Below are 22,882 nucleotides of genomic sequence, written 5' to 3'. Positions count from 1 at the left end.
GATGGTGTGAAGAAGTGAGTATTGGCTCGTGCGTAGGCGCTAGACACTTGTTTCGTCTCTTAATTTTTTCATGTATTGTGTCTCTGTCTCTCTGTATTTGGGTGGAAATCTTTATTTGCCGTATAGCCTAATCTGTATTCAGGATTATTCTGTAAAATGCCATATGGCTTGATTAATGAATATGCTTTTTCCGTTGAAAAAAAAAAAAAGTCCTTTCAGCAATAACTTTGTGCAAGAAAAAAAAAGGAGGTGATTTATGAAGGTATTCCACAATCCTAGGCTAGACGCACTTTCATATAGAATGTATAATCATTTTGGAAAAGAACCAAATTTTCAGAAAGCATTTCACAGCAATTTTTAAATCATCTATAAAACAATATCTGCTAAAAAATGACATAACCATGATTGTTTTGTTTTCGAAAATAATTGCAGGAAAGTGCTCTCCAAGACACCTTCAGCATCCAGGGTTCACAGACCGACTATAGAACCCTGCTCAATAAGTAAAACGCATTAGTTGTCCGCTCTCAAGTTGGGCAGTAAGGGTCGGAGAAGAGCAATCACTCATTCTTAAAACCAAAAACATCAATCAAACAAGAAACGCCTCGAAAAACCCACAGAAATATGGTCTTGGATCAAAGCTAGCTAGCTGGATTACTGAATCTTAAGTAATCCTGTAATCCAAGGCTATGTTGAAAACTACCGGGCAACTAAATCCGACCCAGTTACATATCCATAACGAGTCCAAAAATAAAAATAAGAAAGATAAATACTGTCTAGAGAAAGTTTTACCATATCATCTTTATAGGAATGAAGATTACAGTTGTTCTTTCCATATTCGGCCGGCAATTTTTAGCTTCAGCTCCTGTCCATCACCACCAGAGAAGAAAAGCGCCAATTTTCTCTGGATTATCAGTCCATCTAGGCTATCTCTAACCGTCTTGTGACTATCGCGAATGCTCCTTGGAACGCCATGCCATTGCATCTTCCTCCCACCACCAGAGACTTCCAAACTGTAACTGAACCGTTTGGCCTCATGATCGTCACCCATGAAGCGCAAGAAGGCCATGTAGACCGGAGCCATTCCTATATTGAAAGCCTCAAAGTGCAAGCAAAACTGGTGGCCGAAACAGTTGAAAACCTGTAACCAGATCACAGTATCATAATGTTTCTTAATCTTCTTAGTAACGAGTGAATACACTTGCCAGTTGCCACCCATGGAGAGATGATGTAAAATGAAAACACTATTATGGGGAAAGAAAGATGGCATACATAAAGATGTAACAAGCATATTCTTTTGATGGGTTCTTGAGTAAACCCCAAAGAAATGGACTAACGATGTGAAATCGATGTCAATGCAAATTACACATCTACCATTGCACAAACAATGCTCAAACAAATCAGACAACTTAGTAGTCTCTCCTAATAATTTGTGTTTGATGGAATTAAAGCTATGGACTGGTGAAATGCACTAACTATGGACAGGAAAAAGTAGCTACCTCTTTCTTTAACCAAAGCACCAGGACAAATTTCAGCTTTCAAAAAATGTTTCCTCAAGGAAGTAATTATCAGATAACTATTAAAACTAAAGAATGAAATCGAACAAAGTGGGTGTAAAGGGTACTAACATAAGAAGAAAATTATTACTTCCAGAAGTTAAGTGATGGGTTGGATCAATGCCGATGGCCAAGAAAAAACCCCTCATCTATGGTTATTGGAAAGGATTGAACTTCTCTCTGGACTGGACGGTGTTGTTGGTCCCCATCAGCCCCATCTTGATAAACCATTCATTCACTTTTTAACCCTCGATGTGTATATCATCCATAAGAAAAAACAGATTGATCTGGTAATTGCTGCGATATGGTTTCATCACATCTGTCTAGAAATAAAACAGTTGGTCCATTTTCATCATCATACTTGTTTTTCAATTTTTCTCAGGCAAATGCATTGACAACATCTAGCTTATACTACAGGATCAAGCTGACAGGAGAGAGAAGTCATCTCCAGTTGGAAATATTAACAAGGATTTGGCATATAAATCATTTGAGATTGAGAGAGAGAGAGAGAGAGAGAGAGAGAGAGAGAGAGAGAGAGAGAGAGAGCGCGCTCACAGTTAACATCCATGTAGCATTCTCCACTTCTTGGGGATTGGACTTCACATAACGGTGGTTAAAAGTAGACCCATCATGCATGTCAACGTTATGATCATCCTTCAGATGTGAAACGAGGGACCGAATATCACCAGTGACAGAGCACTCAGCTCCGGCATAAGGGCAATTATAAGGGCGAAACCGGCAATTCTGCTCGTGCCTGAGTCTGCTCTGGTAAGGAAATATATCTTGACAGCCCAGGAACTGGTATCTGCATGGCAATTCTAGCAGTTCTGCAACTTTCTCCAGAGCCATACACCTTATGTTTCCGAGCTCTTGGTGGCATATTGGGCAAATATTATGTACTTTAGTCTTGCAGTTGAAACATATAGTGTGGCCGCTGGAACACTAGATAGAGGCAAAAGAAAATTTAAAAACACTGATTGTTATAATGCCAATATCAGTTCTGAAATCAACCCACTTAATGAACCAATGGGCAGTTGAAAGGAATAAAGAATTATTGTGCACTCCCAGAATACCACGTGGAATTGCCAACATTGTACTCTCGGCAAATGAATGACCACAACACACCCTACGTGGGTCAGTCATCACATCCCACCAGCAAAATTTCTCCATACGTTATCGATTGGAAAACCGAGTGAAAACGGCGCATGGTACTTCAGAAGCACTCAATAATTACTCGAAATGACACACAATATGATAGCTAAAAGCTAGCAATCAGCAGAAAACTTGCAATGTTAAAGCCAAACAATTGGTACATAGGTATGTGTTCTCGCTATGTCCCCTAAAAAACTTGTACAAGCATAGTTCCTTCTTTCTACAAAAGGAACAAACAGAGAGACAATGACCTAGTTGTTCATAGACATGAGTAGCAGATGATTAATCATGTATTTTGAGTTGTTTCAATTATGCAAAACAACACTTATAATAACCAAAATTGTAAGCTCTTACGCCGAAGTCTATAATTGCCTAAATACAATTAAAGCCAATGACAAGGGGCATTGCTGAAGTCATCTAAGACGAGATAAACGAATAATTTTATCAGCAGGAGATGAACACGAATTGTAGTGCTAAGCTTATCTTTTTCGGAAAAAGGGGACAAGAAAGAAAGTAAACTCTTTTTCTTCGATCTCTTGGGATTTTTTACAACCATGGCCCTGCCCCTAGGAGCAACACAACCTTCATAAATCAAGAAGATGGAGGATATCTGTGGGTTTATAATAACTATTAAGGACGTAGACGGGGGCTTCAAGCACGCTGAAGATATCTTTCAAAAGACTAAGCTGACTATGAAAGCAACTGGATGTCTACACGCTCATCAGTGTTCTTTGGGATCAATTATTTGCACAAGTTGGCAAGTCTAGCTGAGTAGAGGAGATATTTTGTTTTTCCATTGAACTATACCAAATACATGAAATATCATTGCAGCAATGGAACCAAATGAAATTACTCTATACCCAAAATCTTTGTGTCCATCGGTGATCGTATTTTGCGGACACCCCGAGTATTTTGGCATGAAGTAATATGCGTGCGGCAATTTGAGCCATGTAACAATAATTATGAATGAGACCCTCATACATGAACAATTTTTTTCATGTTAGTTCCAGACAGACAACGTAACTTAGAAAATTTGCAATTGAGAAGCTATACCAGTTAAAAAAACAACTCGAAGTTTTTTTTTTTGATCAGCAAAACAACTAGTAGTAGCATGATTGACAAAAAAATTTGGGGATGATAATTCCTGACAGACAATTTAGCATAGATAAAAATTGAAATTCAGAAGCTATACTGAACTAGAAGTTGCATGTAAAAGTTACAAGAAACTGGTATAACAACAAATATAATAGCATGATCTCCTTTTTCTATAAACAAACTAGAGAAATGTCATACTATTCCTGGAAATAGTTCGTCAAGAACTAGAATAAGCGGGACGAGTCAGGCTTTTGATTGTATGCTAAACTGATTGGGGAATTTCAAAATTTTCTGAAAAGAAGAACCTTTATTGCTGCAGTTAATTCTGCTATCAGAACACATTAATGCATTGGTCCTGACCCTCAAACACCCCTCCCCAGCCTGTCTCAAATCCTCAGAGACTCATGACATTGCAATACATCAAAACTGCATTAGGAATCAAACTTGAGAGGTGAAATTGTTTGTGCAGACTACGGACAATAAATTCCACCAAAACATGTCTTAAATTCAAATACTCAAGTTGCATGGCTATCTCTTCTCTAATCTTTAAAATCAAAATATAAAATGCTCTCTTGACAATATAAATTTAACATTTTCAGTGTTATGAGTTCAACTATATAAGAATGTACCTGATGAATGGGAGGGTACATCACACTTCGGCATACAGGGCACTCAAGTAGCTCATGTACCCCAGGTTTCCCACCAACAACAGCAGGAGATTTTCTTGAAGGGGGATTTCTTGAATCCGTTTCAGTAGGTGCTATACCATAATCAGCTAATGCAGTCCGAGACTCAACAACATCCCGGTACAAACCACCACCTCCAGGAGCCATGTTTTCTTCTCAAGTGCCAATTTTGCTGATCCCCTCTCTCTGAATCTACAACAAAAATACTTTTGTTTCACCTTCTGATGTTAAACTCATCAACGTTAGAGCATCACCAAAAGATGCTTCAAATGTCAGCAACAAAAAAGAAAACAAGTATTTCAGGGTTTTATGCACTCCACTCCAGCTGACTTTTAAAACACCCAACCATCCTTCAAATTCTCTCCCACTCTTCAAATTCGACATACAGGAAGCATACTTCAAACAACAAATTATGTTACAGAAAGTGATCCGGTACTTGTCTTAGCAAAATTATATCACTAGCAGCTGCAATCTTTCCTTTTTCAGTTGGCAACAAGAAGAGTTTTAAAAAGTGCCAAGGGGGAAAACCCCTAGTATAACAAGGTAAAGATGAAAAAAAGGAAAAGACGTTACAGAAAGTGATCCGGTACTTGTCTTAGCAAAATTATTTCGCCAGCAGCTGCAATCTTTCCTTTTTCAGTTGGCAACAAAAAGAGTTTTAAAAAGTGCTGACGGAAAGACATTAGCTCTTGTACTGGGCCTTAGCTACACGGTAGAGACCCACCCCCTCTTTTCTAGCTCGAAAGAAAGACAGCTTCCTTAGTTAGCTTTCCAGCAAGTCAAGGACAATGAAGAGGACGAGAGCACACCACTCCCCGAGCGGTGCACTCCCTATATCCCGCCATCACTTTTTTCCCCTAGGGGAAGGCACGAGTAGGGGATGAGGACCGCCTGCCATCTCCTGTTCACTTCCAGGGGGTGTGGGGGCACAAGAAAGACTACTTCAGAGATTGAGCCAGGAAGCTGTATAGCCGTCCTTACTCTCTCATTGAAGGTAGTTTTCCTATCCAACTCCCTACACCCCGTATTCCCCCCGTATAGCGTTACTATCGGAGGGGGAAAACCCCTAGTATAACAAGGTAAAGATGAAAAAAAAGAAAAGACGTAAGAAAAGGAAAAAAGACAAGAAGAACACAACAAGGCGAAACCTAAATGCAAAGCCAAAACAGCCTGCCTAGGGGTTTTCCCCTCGGCACTTCTCAGAACTCTTTTTGTTGCCAAGTGCCAACTGAAAAAGGAAAGATTGCAGCTGCTAGCATGATAATTTTGAAAAGAAAATGTTGGATTGTGTCCCACATTGCCTGGACATGCCCCCTCTATGCTAGTTATAAGGCCCTAGCTTCCCTCTCCTTAATACCTGGGTTTTAAGGAGACTTTGTTGGCTGAGCTTGTCTAACAGGAAAAGACGTAAGAAAAGGAAAAAAGACAAGAAGAGCACAACAAGCAAAACCTAAATGGAAAGCCAAAACAGCCTGCCTAACTAGTGTGCATGAGGGAAGAGTGGAAGACGCGTAATGTGCCTTCCTGTCACCAGTCACCGACCTTCATTTTTCGCCCCATGCCTTAATCGGGTTCTACATTTTAAACTCCCTTATAAACTCTTCCATGAAGATAGAAAAAGGACTAACAAATTTCTTCTTCCCACTCGGCCCCTTCATGTGCACACTCTAAATCTGTTTATCACAGTTTCATATCATTAAAGAGGTTCAAAATCCTCCTTCCATTTAGATAACCTTGATGATCAACTTAGATACGAAATTTAACAGGGCACCCCTCTTTAAATTGTTTAGATAGGTCTTTCAGCACTGGATAAAAAAGGAAAGCATGTTGTAAACAATCACAAAAGTCTAAAGCAATAATGCAACGGAACCATGCTATTTATGACCACCTCCAGCTACGAGTCAGCTCACATGGACTATATTATATTGTCCCTAGCGTACTTGATGGAGTAAAAAAAATTCTTCCGTTTGCCTAATCCTATTTGATTTTCAAGTACATTTTAAAGAGTAATATCTTGTGTGAGAAAATTATCAAGTATACCTATGAAGAAACGAAACACATAACTAGTCACCGAATAAGTGAGGGGCAATCCTTTTTTAGAAATGGATTAAGGATGTTTCGGGAGATAAATGGTACTTGGAAAACTTAGGGGTGAATGTTGTACAAATAAATGGCTTCGATATTGTGAGATCACTGAAAGCCCTAATCTCATGACCATCTTCTCCTCCCTCTATCTTCAGACCGTTTCCCCACCTCTTCCATCGCAATGTTCGACTACATTGCATCTAGCGCCAGAAATGCATCTCAATCTTGATTAGCTCTGACCGGGAACCTTTTGCATCATCTATAAACGGTGTAGATTTGGTTTTAGTTTCCATCAGTTTAGTTGTTCGTGAATATAAGAGTCAGTACTTACCACATACCTGTATTCGTAAATGTATCCGCGCTTCTTAGATACACAATTTCAAGAGTCCATGTATCCATACCCGACACTAGATTTTAAGGCTTGTCAAAGAGATTCGACATATGGACACATCCCCAACCCCTACCTGAAGCCGAGTCCATGAAAGATAGGATGGCTATCCATGCCCCATACTTATCGCCAAGGCCATTAAGTATTGGCCAGCATGGCTTGGCTTTGGTTTGCCTACGTTCATGAGCACGGATGATGTAGCATTTCAGGAGTATCACTGCACTTTCCTAATCTCCAATTAACGTTAATAATCCTTTTAGAGCCAAATATGATTCGGACACTCTGTCTATGGATTAGACTATTGGGGAAATTTCCTATAGCGGGAACACATGTCAATTATTTTCACATAAGGAAATGGGTAATGAATTTCACAATTCAATTCTCAGTACATGTTTTTAAATCTTTTTTAAGTGAACTTACGGACGAAGTCATATGGTTATAAGTAATGTCAATATTACTTTATGTTAAAAAAAAATTCAATAGTACTTTGGATTCTATGGTATAACTTCACCTCATGATAAACGGAAAAGGGTGTATTTGGACAAAAGAAGTGTGAAAAAGTTGTCACCCAAATATTCTCATCATATAAGGAATGTGGTATTATTCTATTGGGGGCACTGTCACACTTTTATATGGATATGATACAACCACATAAGAATATTAGAGTACTATCAAAAATTCAGTTAAGGCCGGTGCCCCCAAAGGCCCCTATAGCTTAGATATACATGAATCACATGCGGGTCTTGATGAAGTTTAATATAATGAATCAACCAAGGATTAATCCCTTCCCCATTTGAGTTCGTTTGAAAATAGAAATTTGAAAAATAGATAGAGCATTTTTCTATCCACTTCTTTTCAAATGTAGATTACATATAATATAACATGAATTGCACGGAATAGTTAATTAGTTTTAATGGAACATAATATAATTGAACCGCGTTCCTCATCGTCTGAAAATCGTCATTCTGGATTTTTAACCACATGGTAGGAAAAGTGTGTGACCTTTCTACGTTAATTTTTATAAAAAAAATAATAATAAATCAGGTCTCCATATAATGTAAGGACCTAACACAGACATATACAACCATCTAGTTAGGGTATAAGGATTTACATGGGTGTCGTGGACTCCATACAACTTGCATTCACTTTTTTACAAAACCTTTCTCGAGCTTCTACAAAAGAGAGAGAAAAGCCCAAGTAGAAGGAAAAACAAGGGTGCAGAAATGTAGAAATGTGAGGAACAAAATATAGCTAGTTCTTAGTAAAACTTATTTTTATTACATAACTTTCCCTTTGAGTGGCTTCTTTATTCTCATATTTTTGGAATGAGAGAGAGACAAAAATTTCCTTTCTCTCTTCTTTTTCTATCACTTCAAAGAACTTGAAGTTATTACTCCCACGTATGGAAACATCTGTCACACATAAGGTGTCATATAAGCATCCTATGTCCATATCTGTTTTTTTGATCGGCTCCTAAGTCCTATGTCCATATCTTGCTTCTCAGGACAAGTTGTTACCCTACTCTTGTCCTGACTTCAAAACCCGTGCAATTTATAGGGTCATACTTAAGTCGTCTTCCTCAACCAACTCACATATCATTTTGTATATTATTTGTTCCACGGATAACACCAAAAATCCACATTTCCGCAACCTTCACTTGCGAATCTAGTTACTTGCAATTTAATCTTTCAAGTAACTTGAAAATTCCAAATCATACACAATTGTCTACATCAATCAATATGTGTAGATTTTCTTTCGATGAGGCGCAGCCAAAATGCCTCTAAAACCTTGAGTTGAGGTGCAAGTTCCTGGAGCATGACTGATGCTGCTGAGGCGCGCCTCATGCTGAGGCGCAAGGTGCATGCGCCTAAATATTTTTTCTTAGATTGGTTCAAGATCTCAACTCAACCATTGATTTATAAAATCAACAACTGAAAGATCACCTTGAGTATGATGCCTTTCACATGAGATCAAAGAACCCCAATCCCAGTCCTAAGAGACAATGGATTCGATACCCTAGTCCATCTAAAACAGACACATACAGGGCACTGAATGGGCCTTATAAGACCATTTGATAGACTGTAGTTCGAATCTTAAGTAAAATGTAGCTCAGTAGCTCCTTTTAAGAAGCCTTGATTGACTTTAGTCCAAATCTTGATTTGTCTACAGAATAGAAGGCCTCAACATTCATGATGCTTCAAATATAAAGCACATCTCACATTCCTATAACCACTTCTGCGTTAAGCAACCATCACAGCTACTAAAGTAACATTCATAAATATTTATTGACATAATTTTCTTTTCTTTGATCGGAGTATAAGGAGATAGACACTCTTACATATGTATTCAATCTATTGATATATGTATAATGTACGTAAGGTGATGGTACCTTCTTACAATGCAAGAGACGGAAACTCTAGCAAACTACCAAAGGACACTACCAAACAAGGTCAATTTTAAAAAAAGTCCACAAAGTCTTCTGGTTGATTCGACTAGGCATAAAAGACCCTCTTTCCCAACTATGTCAGAAAAACAAAAAGGACTTCTTCGACCCAAGAGTTTGTTATTCAAAGCCTGCTCTCTCCAGAAGAAAACGAAGACATGAACTTATTATTAGCGTAACAATGATTCTGATTGCAAGGTTGTTTCTGTCAAGAACAAGGAGGAATGAACAGAAAAAGAACTAGGCCAAAAAATAGATCACAATGACTACCAGGCATTCATGTGTTTTTGCGGCGACATATTGCTGAGAAACATGTTCAAACTACCTTAATTTATTTTCTCTCATCTTATCTTCTAGCAGTGCTACACCTACCATTCCGCGAATGATTCTGTTTCTAATTATGTCAGAAGCCATGAAAATGGGAAAGATTTCCTTTTTTTCCTATAAAAAATAATCAACCTGATATGCAATTTATGCAACCAAAACAGTATCTAATCTAAACTTGTAGTTTGATTGGGAAAAAGTCATCCCCAAATCTCGGGCATTTCAGTCTTCTACAACACTTTGTCATCGAAAAAATAAATTCAAAGAATTAGTCCTCTCAAGATCTTGAAACATACATACAAACTAATGAAGCTGACTCCCCGGAATCAAAATCTGATGTTTGACAAATTGGGAATTTCAGACAAAGCACCTCAACCAAACAAATAAAATTCGAACCTTAGTACTTCAAACATAGCAATCAACAATGTAAAAGAACAAGCACTAGCAGTCATTCAAATGAACACCTACAAATAGAGGATCAAAACTAGCAACTAGGGGCAAAGACCAGAGATCAACCTTGCCAACAAAATATAAAGGAAAACCAAAGTCAGAAGTACGTTCAAAATTTGAACAATTAGACGCCACATCTACACCATTCAGTTTCTCACTTTTGTTTCCACAAGATTCTAGTTATTTGGATCAGATTCCCTGCAATTATTATATTGACTCACAAACTTCAAAAAACCAAAATTCTTGGATTTTAGTGCTTTAGACGCAATAATCAACAATCTAAAATGATGCATCAACGTTCAATTCCAAATAAGAAAAAACACTAACACGGTCATAGCATTGAATTCACGCAACATTAATCTATCAGAAAAGTATGAGAAACACAAGATTCTCAACTCAATTGCCAACAAAACAAAAATCAGAAAAATGACGAAAGATTGAACAGTGAAAGCCATATCTCAACCATTCATTTCACCATTCTCGCAATTTGTAGCTAATTTCTTGAAAATAAGGATTACCCAGAATTAATCTGAACCTGGTAGCCCTAACAACCTTCGAAGAAACTAAATTAAACAAGATAACCTAGAAAAAAATTGCAGAACCAACCGATAAAAGAGAGAAAAAACTGACATACCCAGATGAGATTATGACCCCAAAGCCCCAATTAATCAATCAACTCATCTCGAGCATCAATCATTCGACAGGAACAAACAAGAACAGAACTGCAGAGGATTGGTGGTGAGGTGGAGCAAATCCAAGAAATCCGTTTTTCCTGAATTCACGCGCGTTGGCTGGATTTAGGCAATGAATAATGAACAAGAGTCAAAGATTTGGTTTTTTTTTTTTTTTTTGGTGCTTTCTATCTAGAACTCCATAAAAGGGTCAAATTTAATTCATGACCTAATAAATTGGCTTATATTCAGAGATATGTACATGAGGTGTAGTAATGGTGGATGTGCGGAGTGGAGGATTTTGGACAGCTTAGCATCTGGGACTTTTGATTACCAGAATGACTAAAATTATGGGTAATAATATTAAATGAGGGTATCAGGTTGTTTTGTCTTTAATGGGGTGAGAGAGTGTCTCCACTGGTGGATCTTTTTTGTTCTTGGATATCTTTTTTTGAGTTTCTCCCACAGGGAAGGACGACATTTGGCGCACGCAACGTTTGAAAGATTCAATTCGATGCCGTTGTGGAGTCTAATAGAAAAATGCCCAGTAATTGGGACCTGATTTGAAAATAAAGAAGTTTTGGACATTGATAGCTATTCCTTTTGGACACGGCTTTTCAGCCGTTTGAATGAAAGAGTGCAAATTCTGACCTCGTTTCGCGTTCATTTCGATAATCGATTTCATTCACGTTATAGAGCTCGTTGAGTATTATAGACATACAAAAAATCAAGTTAATCCAACACCAAAAACTACTAATATACGAACGGGAACACACATATATATTGGAAAAATGTGCTCTTCAAGTTACGGAGTATAATCCAGTGTGCCCAACTCATTTTATTTCTATATATAAAATGTGTTCCGATTAGATATTAGTATAAGGTATCCGATTTACTTGATTTTTTTATGTGACTGTAATGCTCAACGAGCTCTACAATGGTAGCGAAAACTGGTCTTTAAAATCAATGCAAAATAGGATCGGAGTTTGCCTGTTCAATTCCCTTAAAACTACAAAAAAGCCGTCTCTTTTTCTTTCACGTTACCTGAGAGATTATTTAGTGCCCCGGTGTTCCGGATCTCTTTTCCACCATACATTGTGATGGGTTTATATATTTTGTTTTAAACCCCATAATAATGTGCGGTGAAAAATGAGGCGGGAGTACCACGTGATGGCATCTCAGTGGGACCGAATAAATTTTCCCATAGTCCATTCTTGCATGAAATGCATTTGAGGGCTGTTGCGGCCCTAAAGATAGCGGGTCATGTTGTGCCTCCTAAATGCAGTTCATTTTTTAGTTAAAAATTGTAATTGAGATTGTTCATATTGTATAGCACAACGAGTAAAATTAATTGAGATTGTTCATATTGTATAGCTCAACAAGCAGAATACTACAGTACAAGACTTGATGTAAAAAAAGTATCGGTCATTGATAATATCAAATTTTCTTCTTTCAGTCGTATGTTAGATGAATTTACACCATCCCAATTCACTAGCACGTGTAGTATCAACATTCTCTCTATAGAACCCAAACACATAACCTCGCTACACTTAAATCCAGTTACACAAATATTCATAATATCTCTCGGCGATCCAATCGAAGAAAGCCGTGTGTCACCACTGTCTGGTGCTTACTAAACTTTTGTTATTCACTTTCTCTGACGTGATTTTTTAAGTACACGAATTAAAGAAGCAAAATAGATTGGCGGATGTTAACTATGCTATCAAACACTTGCTAGAGTGTAACTAACGATTTCCTATTTATGGGAATTAATAAAATAACATCGTGAAATAGGGAAAAGTTAATAACATCGTGATGTTAGATATCAAATAGTACTTGTTAAACTGTCCTAAAATTTACTACTTATTTGAAAAAATGAAATAATATCTTGAGTTTACATAATCTTTTTAACAATGAGAAACTTGTTTAAGTGTAATTAAGAAATGAAATGACATCTCAATTTTAGGCAATTCTGAGAGAGAGAGAGAGAGAGAGAGAGAGAGATATACCAGCAATTTTATACAGCCATGAACAAAGATGGTCCAAAAACCAGTCTAACAGCATTCTGCTAGGAACTCGAGCATGGCTCCACTAGTATAACAAGGTACTATGAACGCCAGATTTATGGGAGCGAAATAACCACCAGATTTTAGCTAGTATTCCAACAAAATGAGTACACCTCGGACACATTTATCTTAACCGGGCAGAACTTCGTGTTGCTCTCTTCACATCAGAAGTAGGCACCGGAAGTTGAGACGAAATATTTACAGTACCGGAATCACCACCTCTGTTTGTTCTAGCCCTCTTTCGAGAGACGGGTCCCAGAGACGGTTGGCTCTGGGTGATCCCGTTTGCATCTGCCTCTTCTTCCTCGACAGCTTCTGTTTTGAAAGCAGGAAGTGGCCATGGAGTGCTACAACCTGGACAAACTTTTTCGCCCTACAAAAAAATAAGTTTGATCGAGATAGTTTGTTGAACGCGATGTGAGAAAATATGGAGATTCAAAATTATACCTTTGCCCGGGAAAATTTCCTTTTCAGACAGTAGTGATGAATTCGAACGGTACAACCTTCATTTGGGCACGGATCTGCCTGCTCAAATTAAACATAATTCAGAATATGAGATTCAACAGTCGCAACAAAAACATCCTAGGTGCCTTAAGTTTGTTGGTTGGTTTGGCGTGGGGGAAGATGATTGATGTACAAAAGAAAATTGACAGCAGAGTGAAATGAGCTAGATGTATATACGACACTCATTTATTTACCTGAGAAAACAATGAGACTTGATACCTACAAGGCTACAATTGTGCGAAGCTAATGGTTGCTATTTTTCTAGTTCTAATACAAAATGTTGGAAAGTAAAAATATTCGTAAACTTAAATCTTTTTTCTTGGAGTATCAAACCATCTACTGCCATATTCTGATCCACCATAGTACCGACACAAGAAATGCTTCCAGATGATACATGGTTAATATCTTTAAAGCCGAATTTATAGGTCCTTCCTGGCCTTACCAACCAAAGATGTGTAATAGAAACAAACAAATCCAATTTGAACAAACTTGTGAATCAGTATACACAATCTTGATTTGGAAAAGTCCCAAAAAAAAAAAAGCTACCTTAACTCCAGCTTCATTGCAGACTTCACACGCGGGAATATCATTACCGCGGAACCAACTGCGGAGATCAAGGAAGGATCTAAGACCAAGTCCGATGTTACCATCTGGGGTGAAACATAGCCACTGGTCCCGAACAAGTTCTTCAAGTGTCTTCTCTTTCTGAGACATAGAGAAGTTCCTGAATGCAGGAGGAATGTGGGAAGGAGCCTGAGATTGGGACCCTGCTCCAGTTGGAACCTGAGATTAGCCAAAACATTTGTCAGTCCAACAGTAGGCATTAGCGAGGTGAAAAACTAAGATACCTAAAGGAACAATTGGGTAGTTCATGATTCAGTTATCAAAGATCTTATATAATTTAGAAACCACAAAACCTGATTTTCCAAACGTATGTTGAGAGCATCAATATTGGATATGCAACCGTTAGATAGGGCATCATGTGCAATGGCTTCTATCTGATAAGGGACAACAAAGATTACAACAAATGAGAAATTTTGATAAAACATAGCTCTTGACATTAGAAACTCTATCCCGACAGAAAGAACACATGAGGAGGGTTCTTGATTCTTGATTCTAAGTAATATGCTTTGAAACGAGAGGATAACTGATAACCATAAATACACCCCAGACTCCAAAACCTTAGTATTATCCAGATCCAGACGTAAACAAAAGTGGATACCTACAAATACAGATCATGAGAAACTCACATCCGATGTATTCCATATTTGCCATCAATTACAGACAATGTTAGTTTCTGCAGCAACATTAATTTTTTTAAATTTTTTTTTGGTAATTAAGATCTATTTATGATTATTTCAGCAGCAACAAACAAGCTGGTATGCTAGAACAGCAGCCAACACTAATACAGAACAAACAAACACATGAAAACCCTCCATAAATGAGCTTCAAGAATTCTTGCACAGGTGTTTCAACTTCCAAGATAGCAGCCGTAAGTTGTAACTAACACGAGGGGGAGACAACACAAATGAAAATTGTAACATCTAACTTGCAAGATGAGAAATAGGAACAAAGGATTATACCACCAGAGAAACCAGGATTGAAGAAAGGAAGAGTTATCCTTTTGAGAAAGGAAACAGAACAGCTGTAAAAAAAAATTTGTAAAAGCAGACAAATCCTTTTTAAAGTCCCCCTCAAAATATGTTCCGTTAGGGTAGACGTGACCCCTAAGACCAAGAAGAAAATGGCTCCTCTTTCAGCTGAGGAGCCCGGCACACATCCACTGACGTAGGAAAACTATTCACATACAATCTATAAAGAGGAAATCCTTTCCACCCACCAATGAATATATGAGAACTGAGCTCCTTCCATTAAACTTTCAACCAAATAGCGTGAGCTTCTTATAGGCTTTCAATCGATTCCATTGTCTCATCTTCCACAGCAAAACTAAGTTGGCTGGTTTAGAAAAATATATAGAGCCAATCTTAATGCGTGTAGCAAGGGGAAGTCTATGTAGAATAAAAGGTTTATTGAAATCATACACAGTTGAGACCTGTCAGTTTAAATGAAGCAGATACCAAGATGGCTTTTAATTATGAAGATGCCGCTGCCCAATACAGTACAATGATTACAGAATACTGTGTCTGATCAGGAAACGTGTGAAGTTACTGATAATCAAAATTTAGAGCGTAACAGCATTGAAGGATCCCAGGAGATCATACTCTTGCCCTTTAAATAGTCGGATATCAGATGCCTTTAAGCATTGGAGTTGTCTAATTCCCAAGTCCAGCGCATTGAGACATTGCTAAATACTTATTTGCCAAAGTCTTTAAGCGCTCTCTTCAACCTGACCTGCTTCATGGCAGATCAATTGGTTTCAACTAAGCCTTTTATCTGTGTTCCTTCTATTTTAGCAGCAGTGACATCTAAAATCTTACCAGGCAGAATTAAATAGATAGAAATATTTTAAGATGTGCCTTAATGAAGGTCATTCTACTGTTACACTCCAAAAGTCATGCTTCTTCCACCAAGCAACCATGCTACACCTTTTCCGCTTTTCAACCACCATGTCATAGAAGCTAATAGTTCAAGAATGTACACCCAAGAAAAGGGCATAGATAACGCAAGCATGGCAAAGAATCTCCATTCCTACTATACAGACATCGTAGAATCAATTAGGAAGTTACAAGAGCCACTTCATCCAGTTCAGCAGAAAGAGTCAAGATCGAGATTCTTATCACGAGCCAATCAACTTGCTACTACAAACTTTGGCAACAAATAAATTGCTCATGGAGATACAGGAGAAAACAAAAGTGAATCCAGCATAAAGCACGATGCCTATCAAATACTTTCAAGGAATAAAAACAACCCAAGAAATATAAGTTAAGAAATGAAGTGAGAAATCTCAAACATCTTAGCATTGACCTTGAAAGGACGAAATTGGTTGCTAATTTTGGCATTGTGCCGTTGATGCCTGCATCAACACAGCCATAGACACTTCCTCTTGGAAGATGCATGAATTGTAGGAAAAAGAATCTAGAGAGGCACTCTTACAATAGATTCGGGAGAAGTAGGACTACAACTTTTTTGGTTGCCTTCCTGTATGTCTTTATTGTGATTCTAGATACCCCTGAGAAACTTTTTCCTTCAACTTTACCCATATTAATATCCTATCATCTTCTTCTCATTTGTGACTACTTTCAGTAAAATAACTAAATACCTTCAATAATTACCCATTTTCTTATGCCCTGATGCTCTTCTATTGAGGATCCTATGACAGCTCTCGTCAGTTTTGGCCAAGTATACAGAGTAAATATGAACAGGTCCTTCACACTTAATGTTTAGTAAGTGAATTAAGAAGCATCAAAACTTACAATCCCCTTGTAAAAGGCAATCTGGGGAACGGCATATCTTGTTCCAAGCTTGGACTGCTCATCTGCCACGTTATTCACCACACCATAGAAGACACTGCCATTGTATTGGTTTCTGCAAGCCCGCAACTCCATTTGAACAAAGGAAAGTTCCTTGTTTATCTTTAGAAGATAATCATTGAATAGCTGTTGATGAGTACCTGTACCGCACATAAAACAAAAATCACTTGTTTAATAGATGGTTGAAGTTAGTGCAGAAAATCAGCAATACTTCCTAGTCCAAAGACTTGAAACCTGAATATTTTATGTTGATCTTAAAAACAGACATACTAGAACAGATAATCTTCAATGAGGACTAAAGCTAACTATTTGGGTGGCTAGCTGAAGTACATATGCTAGAGTAAGTAAAATAATACATCCACCGTAAGAAGTTAACTCAGTGCAGGGTGTTGTCAACATACACTTCATGGGGCTGATCAAACCAGGAATTGGATTACATATCCCACGGGACTTTCTCCTTATACCAGCGTTTGTAGGCAATTAGATTACCGAAATTCATGTTTATTTTGTTTCCCTTTCTCTTTCTCACAGAAACAACTTTAATGCTTTAACTAGTTCCAATGGTTCGTGAGTGACGTTTCATTAACCAGAAAAGTATCAAAGCCCATAACATAGATCATTGATGTCTTAAAATGTAGATTCAAAAAATTAATACCTGTACACAAGTTTATTTCAAGACTCCTTGAGCCCTCTAATAGGAGGAAACCGCATTTTATATCCAAATGAAAATGGCTATTGTTTGCAATCATGTTTCATTTAGAGCCTTGTAATCAACAAAGTTTGTGAATTGTTTTTTCCCTCAGAATCAGCGGGAGAATAGATACAAGTATCGCGAAACATATCAAATTTGGAAAAGCAACTACAATTAATGTAGTTAAATTCTGGGACTTATTCCTTTCCCTATAATCGGCTTATTTCCTGTATTGGTTAGGTTGTTGAGCTTGGTTATCTCATGGAATCTCACAATCAATGTAGTGTCCCGAATTTGTACTTTGTGCTTCATAGATGATGTAAATGATCTGTTCTATTGATTGGCAAAACACTACAAGACAACTTTCACCAACACAAATCCACAAGCCTATATACAACCTGCTCAAAATGAAGACGCCCATGAAAGGGGTAAATAACCAACTAAAAGAGAAGCCCAACAGCCACAGATAAATAATCGATCTCTCCCAATTAGGACTGCACCTTTGTAAATAAAGCACACATGGATAACTTCATATAAGCACTAGTATCAAGTTTCTCTGAAAATAACTGCAAAAAGGGAAAAAGATTTGACCTGGGTTTTTGCCGGTAACGCCGGTAAATATGGAGTGGAAATCCTGCTCGTTGAGCGGCCCACGCGACATCAGGGCTTGAATAAGAGTGTGGTGTTTCCAGCACAGCGACGGCATTGTATAAAAACCAGGATTTTAGGTTTCGCAGGAACCCTAATTGGAGAAAGAAAAGGGGTTGAAAAAATCAGGCTTCCGATCAGGAAAAACCCTAGGAAAACGATTGGAAGGAGGCGTTGACGTGTGATTGAATCATTGATGGGACTGGGTAAGAGTTTTTCCCGGGCAAAATCTGATGGCGGGAAAATTGAGGGGGCGAAATTGAGGGCCATTTTATTGGACCTGGAGATGCTGGTTGGCAAGGGTGCCGAGCACATCTCAGCCGTTCAAAAGTATTTTGAACAGTTCAGATATCAAGGTACCGAGCGGATTTTAAAAAAAGAGAAAAGAAAAGAAAAAAATGTTTCAATTCGGGCCGTTAATTTCGAGATGAACGGCCGGATTGACCGCTTGACACCCGCCGCTCGGCAGGGTCTTTATTCTGATATACTGTACTATTTCGTTTGTCAGATTATAGTTATGGCTCACAAAGCGTTGGGGAAAAAGCCCTAAATCTCTCTTAAGTATATGCGCGTGGTAAGGAATGCTATCCTGACAAGCAAAAGTTCGTTTCTTACTTATTTTATTTTTACGCTAAAAAGTGTTAGAATCAGTTTGCATGTATCTCACCGTTCGCTAATTGTGAGTCTAATTATAGCCAAGGCAAAGCCCGTAAAACTCATAAGTCTTGAAAGATTTCATTTTATTTTCGTTGGACTTGACGCATTTTCACTCACACACAAAAATTATATCAATTGGACATAAATGATGGTTATATAATTAAAACAAATTTCTCTTTCATTTTATTCATAGAGCTCTCTACTAGTCCAACTTTTTTAAAACAAATGTGTTGTCCAAAATCATGCTCAACATTATCTCATGGGCATTAAATAATCTCTCCAAACCGACGGACATTTAATACACTATGTGCGTATTAGACTTCGAGAGTTTGTGTGATTTTTAATTCCTCTTCCTATCCATGCCCTTAGGCACAACTTTGTACCACGTCACAGGGCACCTTAATACCAAATCACAAGCAATGTTGTCATGCCATGCACCGGGGCAAAATCATTTGCAATTACGTTATTACTTTTTCGCATTCGGATTATCTCTGATTCAAGTTTTGAACCGAAAGAAATAGTTCTAATCTGAGATGCACATTAAATTAATCAATGGTTCACGCAAAAAGTTTCTGAATAGATCAAGAAATTGATAACGGTTAAGATTTTGACAATCCACCCCAGCCCAAAACTTGAACCGAAAAGGATCCACCTCCTACTTGAAGTCCCCGGCATATTGTTCTAGAACAGATGCGTATCAGCGTATGCATGATTAGCTGAGTTATTACACGTGATTAAGATGGCTGAATTTGCCAAGTTTTTAATTGACAAAATGTGTATACTTTAATTTAATCTCTTTTGAACGACCAAGTCCAATTCTTTTTCGACTTTCTACGTCATATCCTACTCAGCTTTCCCACCACGTATGCCATTACTTTTCATAGTCAAATAACAACTTCCACTCCAAAGCTTCACGGAACCACCCTTCTCTCTCTCTCTCTCTCTCTCTCTCTCTCTCTCTCTCTCTGTATATATAGGTCTCTCCCAATCTAATTAGCTCAAACACAATCATATTGTTTTACTGCCCAGCTTGTCCAGAAATTCAGAGAAGCTCTTTCAATTCAAAGCAATCAATTAGAAAGGGAAAAGATCAAGGATGGAGATGTCTTTGGAAGATATGTTAATGAAGGTGGGGATGTTCGTGCTTGTCCAAGCTTTGGTTTATCTCATCCTCTCCAATTCGTCGGACATCTTTTCCTCCGATAGCAAGTTGAGATCCCTCAGCTTTAAGCCGGCGCGCTCCGTCAGCATCCGCCGCATGCTCGCCGCCATCTCTGACGTGCCGCAAGGTGGCGAGGCATCTCCGGTGGCGGCGTCGCGGTCATCCACCCAATTAGACTGTTCCGATCATGAATATTAGAAGTCCTAGCTAGTGCCTACGTAAATTGACCTCTGAAAGAGAGATGTTCTGTGAAAGCTTAATTCTTTGTTCTTTGGTACTCCTCTGTTCCATATCAACCATTATCAAGTAGGCATTTTGGATGAAATCCCAAGAGTTGTTTGGATTTCACATCTGAAAATCTTATTTGTGGACCATTTCGTAAATAAGATTTTACGGAGGCCAATCGCACACGTCCAAAGTGTTTGTGGACGATCCGTATTGAAAATTAATTATGACTGGTTACAATTAATTATGACCGGTCATAATTAAAAACGAATCTCAACCATTAATTACAAAAATAGATGACTAAGATCGCGTCGCTCTGAGGATAAGTTTACCTCATTTTAACCATCACACTAACTTCATGACCATTTGAGAAATTCTATGAATGCAACTCAAGTAAATAAAGAAAATATGGCACTTGCAAAAAGATCCGTTAAACACTAACCATGCAATCAACCTGAACTTCGCTCCTTTCTCTCAAACGATGTGCGTGTCCATACAGATGATAGTCCCTCATGCATTTCTTTATTATAGCACACATACCTCAACGGCTTTCAATTAGAAACGGCAACGGAATGGGACGGGTTTTGGCATAATCCGTCCCAGACCCAGGAATTATGGCACAACCTCAACCCGACCCAACCCGGCCGGATTATTGTGGGTGTTCTCGTTCCTACCCCGCCCCGCCACATGTAAAATTAAGAAAAAAATATACAAAAATAATGGCAAAAAAGAAGAAAATAGTTATATATAAGATGTTATATTACTATAATGATGAAAATATAGTTTTTTAAGTTTAATGATAAAAATATATTAGACTAAAACTATAATTTTGTACGTAAAAATACTACAAGAAATTACACATTCAACGATCAAATACCGCGACTAATGAAATATTTAGTTGCTGAAATCTAACACGGCAACCTATGGAAAATGTCGTTGCTGAAACTAAATACTTAGGCATTCAAAATATATTTGGTCGTAAGAGCATCCACAGTAGAATAAGCAAAATAAAGAATTGTTAAAGTTAGTAATGTTGGATAAAAAAATGCTCACATTGGAATGACCAAACCTATCAACTTTTTAACAACTCATCAAATTTTAGCTCTTCAATAATCAAAGTTAGTAATATTTTGTCAATAACCAAATTTTATCTCTCAATCAAGTACACCAACATTACACAAAAACCTTCTCTCTCCCATTCTCTCTCTCTCTCTCTCTCTCTCAACAATGTTTTCAAAAAATAATTTTAAAAAACTGTAACTTTCAATTTTTTTCCTGTTTTTTTCAAAAACTTTAAAAACTATAAGTAAATAAAGTGTGTTTTTTAAAAATATGTTTTTGAAATTTCAAAACTCTTTTATAGAAAACTTGTCACGCCCTCGATTTTCAACATAAATAAATAATCCATTTGAATAAAAGATCCTTGCTTAACATAAATATTACCCAAAAGATTTCCCAACAGTTTAACTTTACAAACGAGTCCCCAAATTTAAGTAATTACAACTTTGGCACTACGGCCCAAATCAACTTAAATACAAGTACGAACTTGTTTAAGATATTACATACTTTATAATCAAGAGGAATTTAAGTACAATAAGTTACAAACTCATCTTTGTCAAAAGAAAGCCAATACAAGATGTTTAAGTAACTAAAACGGAATTAACTCCCAAAAGTCTTCATACCTAAGCACATGAATGCATACAGTCTATCGTCTAGCATTTTGTCTTGAAAGAAAGATTAGGTTGAGCTCCACTAGCCCAGCAGGAAAATCTTTACCGATTCTATATGTAAACACGATGAAATGTGCAGATGAAATGAAGACAGGAAGTACGGCTTAATCAATAGATAACAATTGATTCAAAGGTTTTCCAACGTTCAATAAGATCATCCTAACGCATGCCCATAGCTCAATGTACCACCAAGTTCACACAAAGTTAAACAACTCAAGTAACCTCGACACAACTCACTATTGCCAATCACCTCCATCGGTATTTCCACCCATTGTGTTACCGTATAACACCACGAGGATTACCGTTTTACCACCCCTTGCGTCACGGTGATCCCTAACAACTCTGGTCACCATATTACCACCCCTTGCGTTACGAGACTTTCTAATTCTTCGTATTATCATCCCTTGCGTTACGAGACTTCCTAATCCAACTTCCGACTCACATACCTACCTTCGTACTCAACAAGCAAGTTAAGACATTACTCTAGTCACACGTTCACATGAAACGTCATATGATATGCCAACAATGCCATAATCATGCCACAAACAGCATCAAGTAATCGATTAACCAACATAACGTATTTTAACAAAGCTTTTATCACAACAATCTTTCTTCGATCTTTACAAACGGAGTCCAATGAATCATGGTTAGCAATGATTAATCATAGAAGGTCAATTGAGCATGTGAGAAAGGTTAAAAGATGTTCAAAAGGGGCTTAGAGACAATTGGAGCTCAATACGATCAACGGGGCACCAAAACAATACAAGCTGTCCAAAAAAGGGAGGGGTATTGATACCCCTAATATGGGTATCAATACTTGGCAACTGAATTTCCAGAAAAGAAAGGGGTATCAATACCCCTTATTTGGGTATCAATACCACGCAGATTCAAGGTGATTTTCTGCAGTTTTGACAGACTTTC

General features: G+C 37.8%; 2 protein-coding genes across 4 annotated transcripts; both read right to left on the bottom strand.

The window, feature by feature from the left end:
- Positions 1-627: 627 nt before the first annotated feature.
- Positions 628-11,453, bottom strand: LOC131313268 (E3 ubiquitin-protein ligase SINAT2-like). Of its 3 annotated transcripts, none has more exons than XM_058341487.1 (4): positions 10,807-11,453; positions 4,430-4,672; positions 2,109-2,495; positions 628-1,138 (listed from the first exon to the last, which is right to left on the bottom strand). In XM_058341487.1, the coding sequence occupies exons 2-4, from the start codon at positions 4,631-4,633 to the stop codon at positions 815-817; spliced, it is 915 nt and encodes a 304-aa protein (XP_058197470.1). In that variant the 5' UTR covers positions 4,634-4,672; positions 10,807-11,453; the 3' UTR covers positions 628-814. The 3 variants fall into 3 exon arrangements, with proteins under 3 accessions (XP_058197470.1, XP_058197468.1, XP_058197469.1); XM_058341485.1 differs by having other exon boundaries at positions 4,430-4,678; positions 10,811-11,453; XM_058341486.1 differs by having other exon boundaries at positions 10,811-11,453.
- A 1,385-nt stretch (positions 11,454-12,838) lies between these two features.
- Positions 12,839-18,428, bottom strand: LOC131314438 (uncharacterized). The gene is made up of 6 exons (XM_058343061.1): positions 18,131-18,428; positions 16,792-16,988; positions 14,335-14,415; positions 13,964-14,200; positions 13,361-13,438; positions 12,839-13,286 (listed from the first exon to the last, which is right to left on the bottom strand). Exons 1-6 carry the CDS (start codon positions 18,243-18,245, stop codon positions 13,038-13,040), a joined length of 957 nt encoding a protein of 318 aa, XP_058199044.1. The 5' UTR covers positions 18,246-18,428; the 3' UTR covers positions 12,839-13,037.
- Positions 18,429-22,882: the final 4,454 nt, after the last annotated feature.

The sequence above is a fragment of the Rhododendron vialii genome, chromosome 13a (assembly GCF_030253575.1).
Source record: "Rhododendron vialii isolate Sample 1 chromosome 13a, ASM3025357v1".
In the NCBI taxonomy this organism is placed as follows: domain Eukaryota; kingdom Viridiplantae; phylum Streptophyta; class Magnoliopsida; order Ericales; family Ericaceae; genus Rhododendron; species Rhododendron vialii.
The sequence above is the reverse complement of the archived record's forward strand: the minus strand, read 5'-3'. Positions and strand labels throughout refer to the sequence as shown.

Bases quoted from the DNA above. Each gene is read 5' to 3' on its own strand.
- LOC131313268 (XM_058341487.1), bottom strand. From the start codon at position 4,633: ATGGCTCCTGGAGGTGGTGGTTTGTACCGGGATGTTGTTGAGTCTCGG. The intron at 2,496-4,429 runs GTACATTCTTAT...GCCTCTATCTAG, and splicing joins TGTACCCTCCCATTCATCAG to TGTTCCAGCGGCCACACTAT. The intron at 1,139-2,108 runs GTGAGCGCGCTC...ATCTGGTTACAG, and splicing joins ATGCTACATGGATGTTAACT to GTTTTCAACTGTTTCGGCCA.
- LOC131314438 (XM_058343061.1), bottom strand. From the start codon at position 18,245: ATGCCGTCGCTGTGCTGGAAACACCACACTCTTATTCAAGCCCTGATG. The intron at 16,989-18,130 runs GTCAAATCTTTT...TGTGCGGTACAG, and splicing joins CGTTACCGGCAAAAACCCAG to GTACTCATCAACAGCTATTC. The intron at 13,287-13,360 runs GTATAATTTTGA...ATTTTTTTGTAG, and splicing joins GGAAATTTTCCCGGGCAAAG to GGCGAAAAAGTTTGTCCAGG.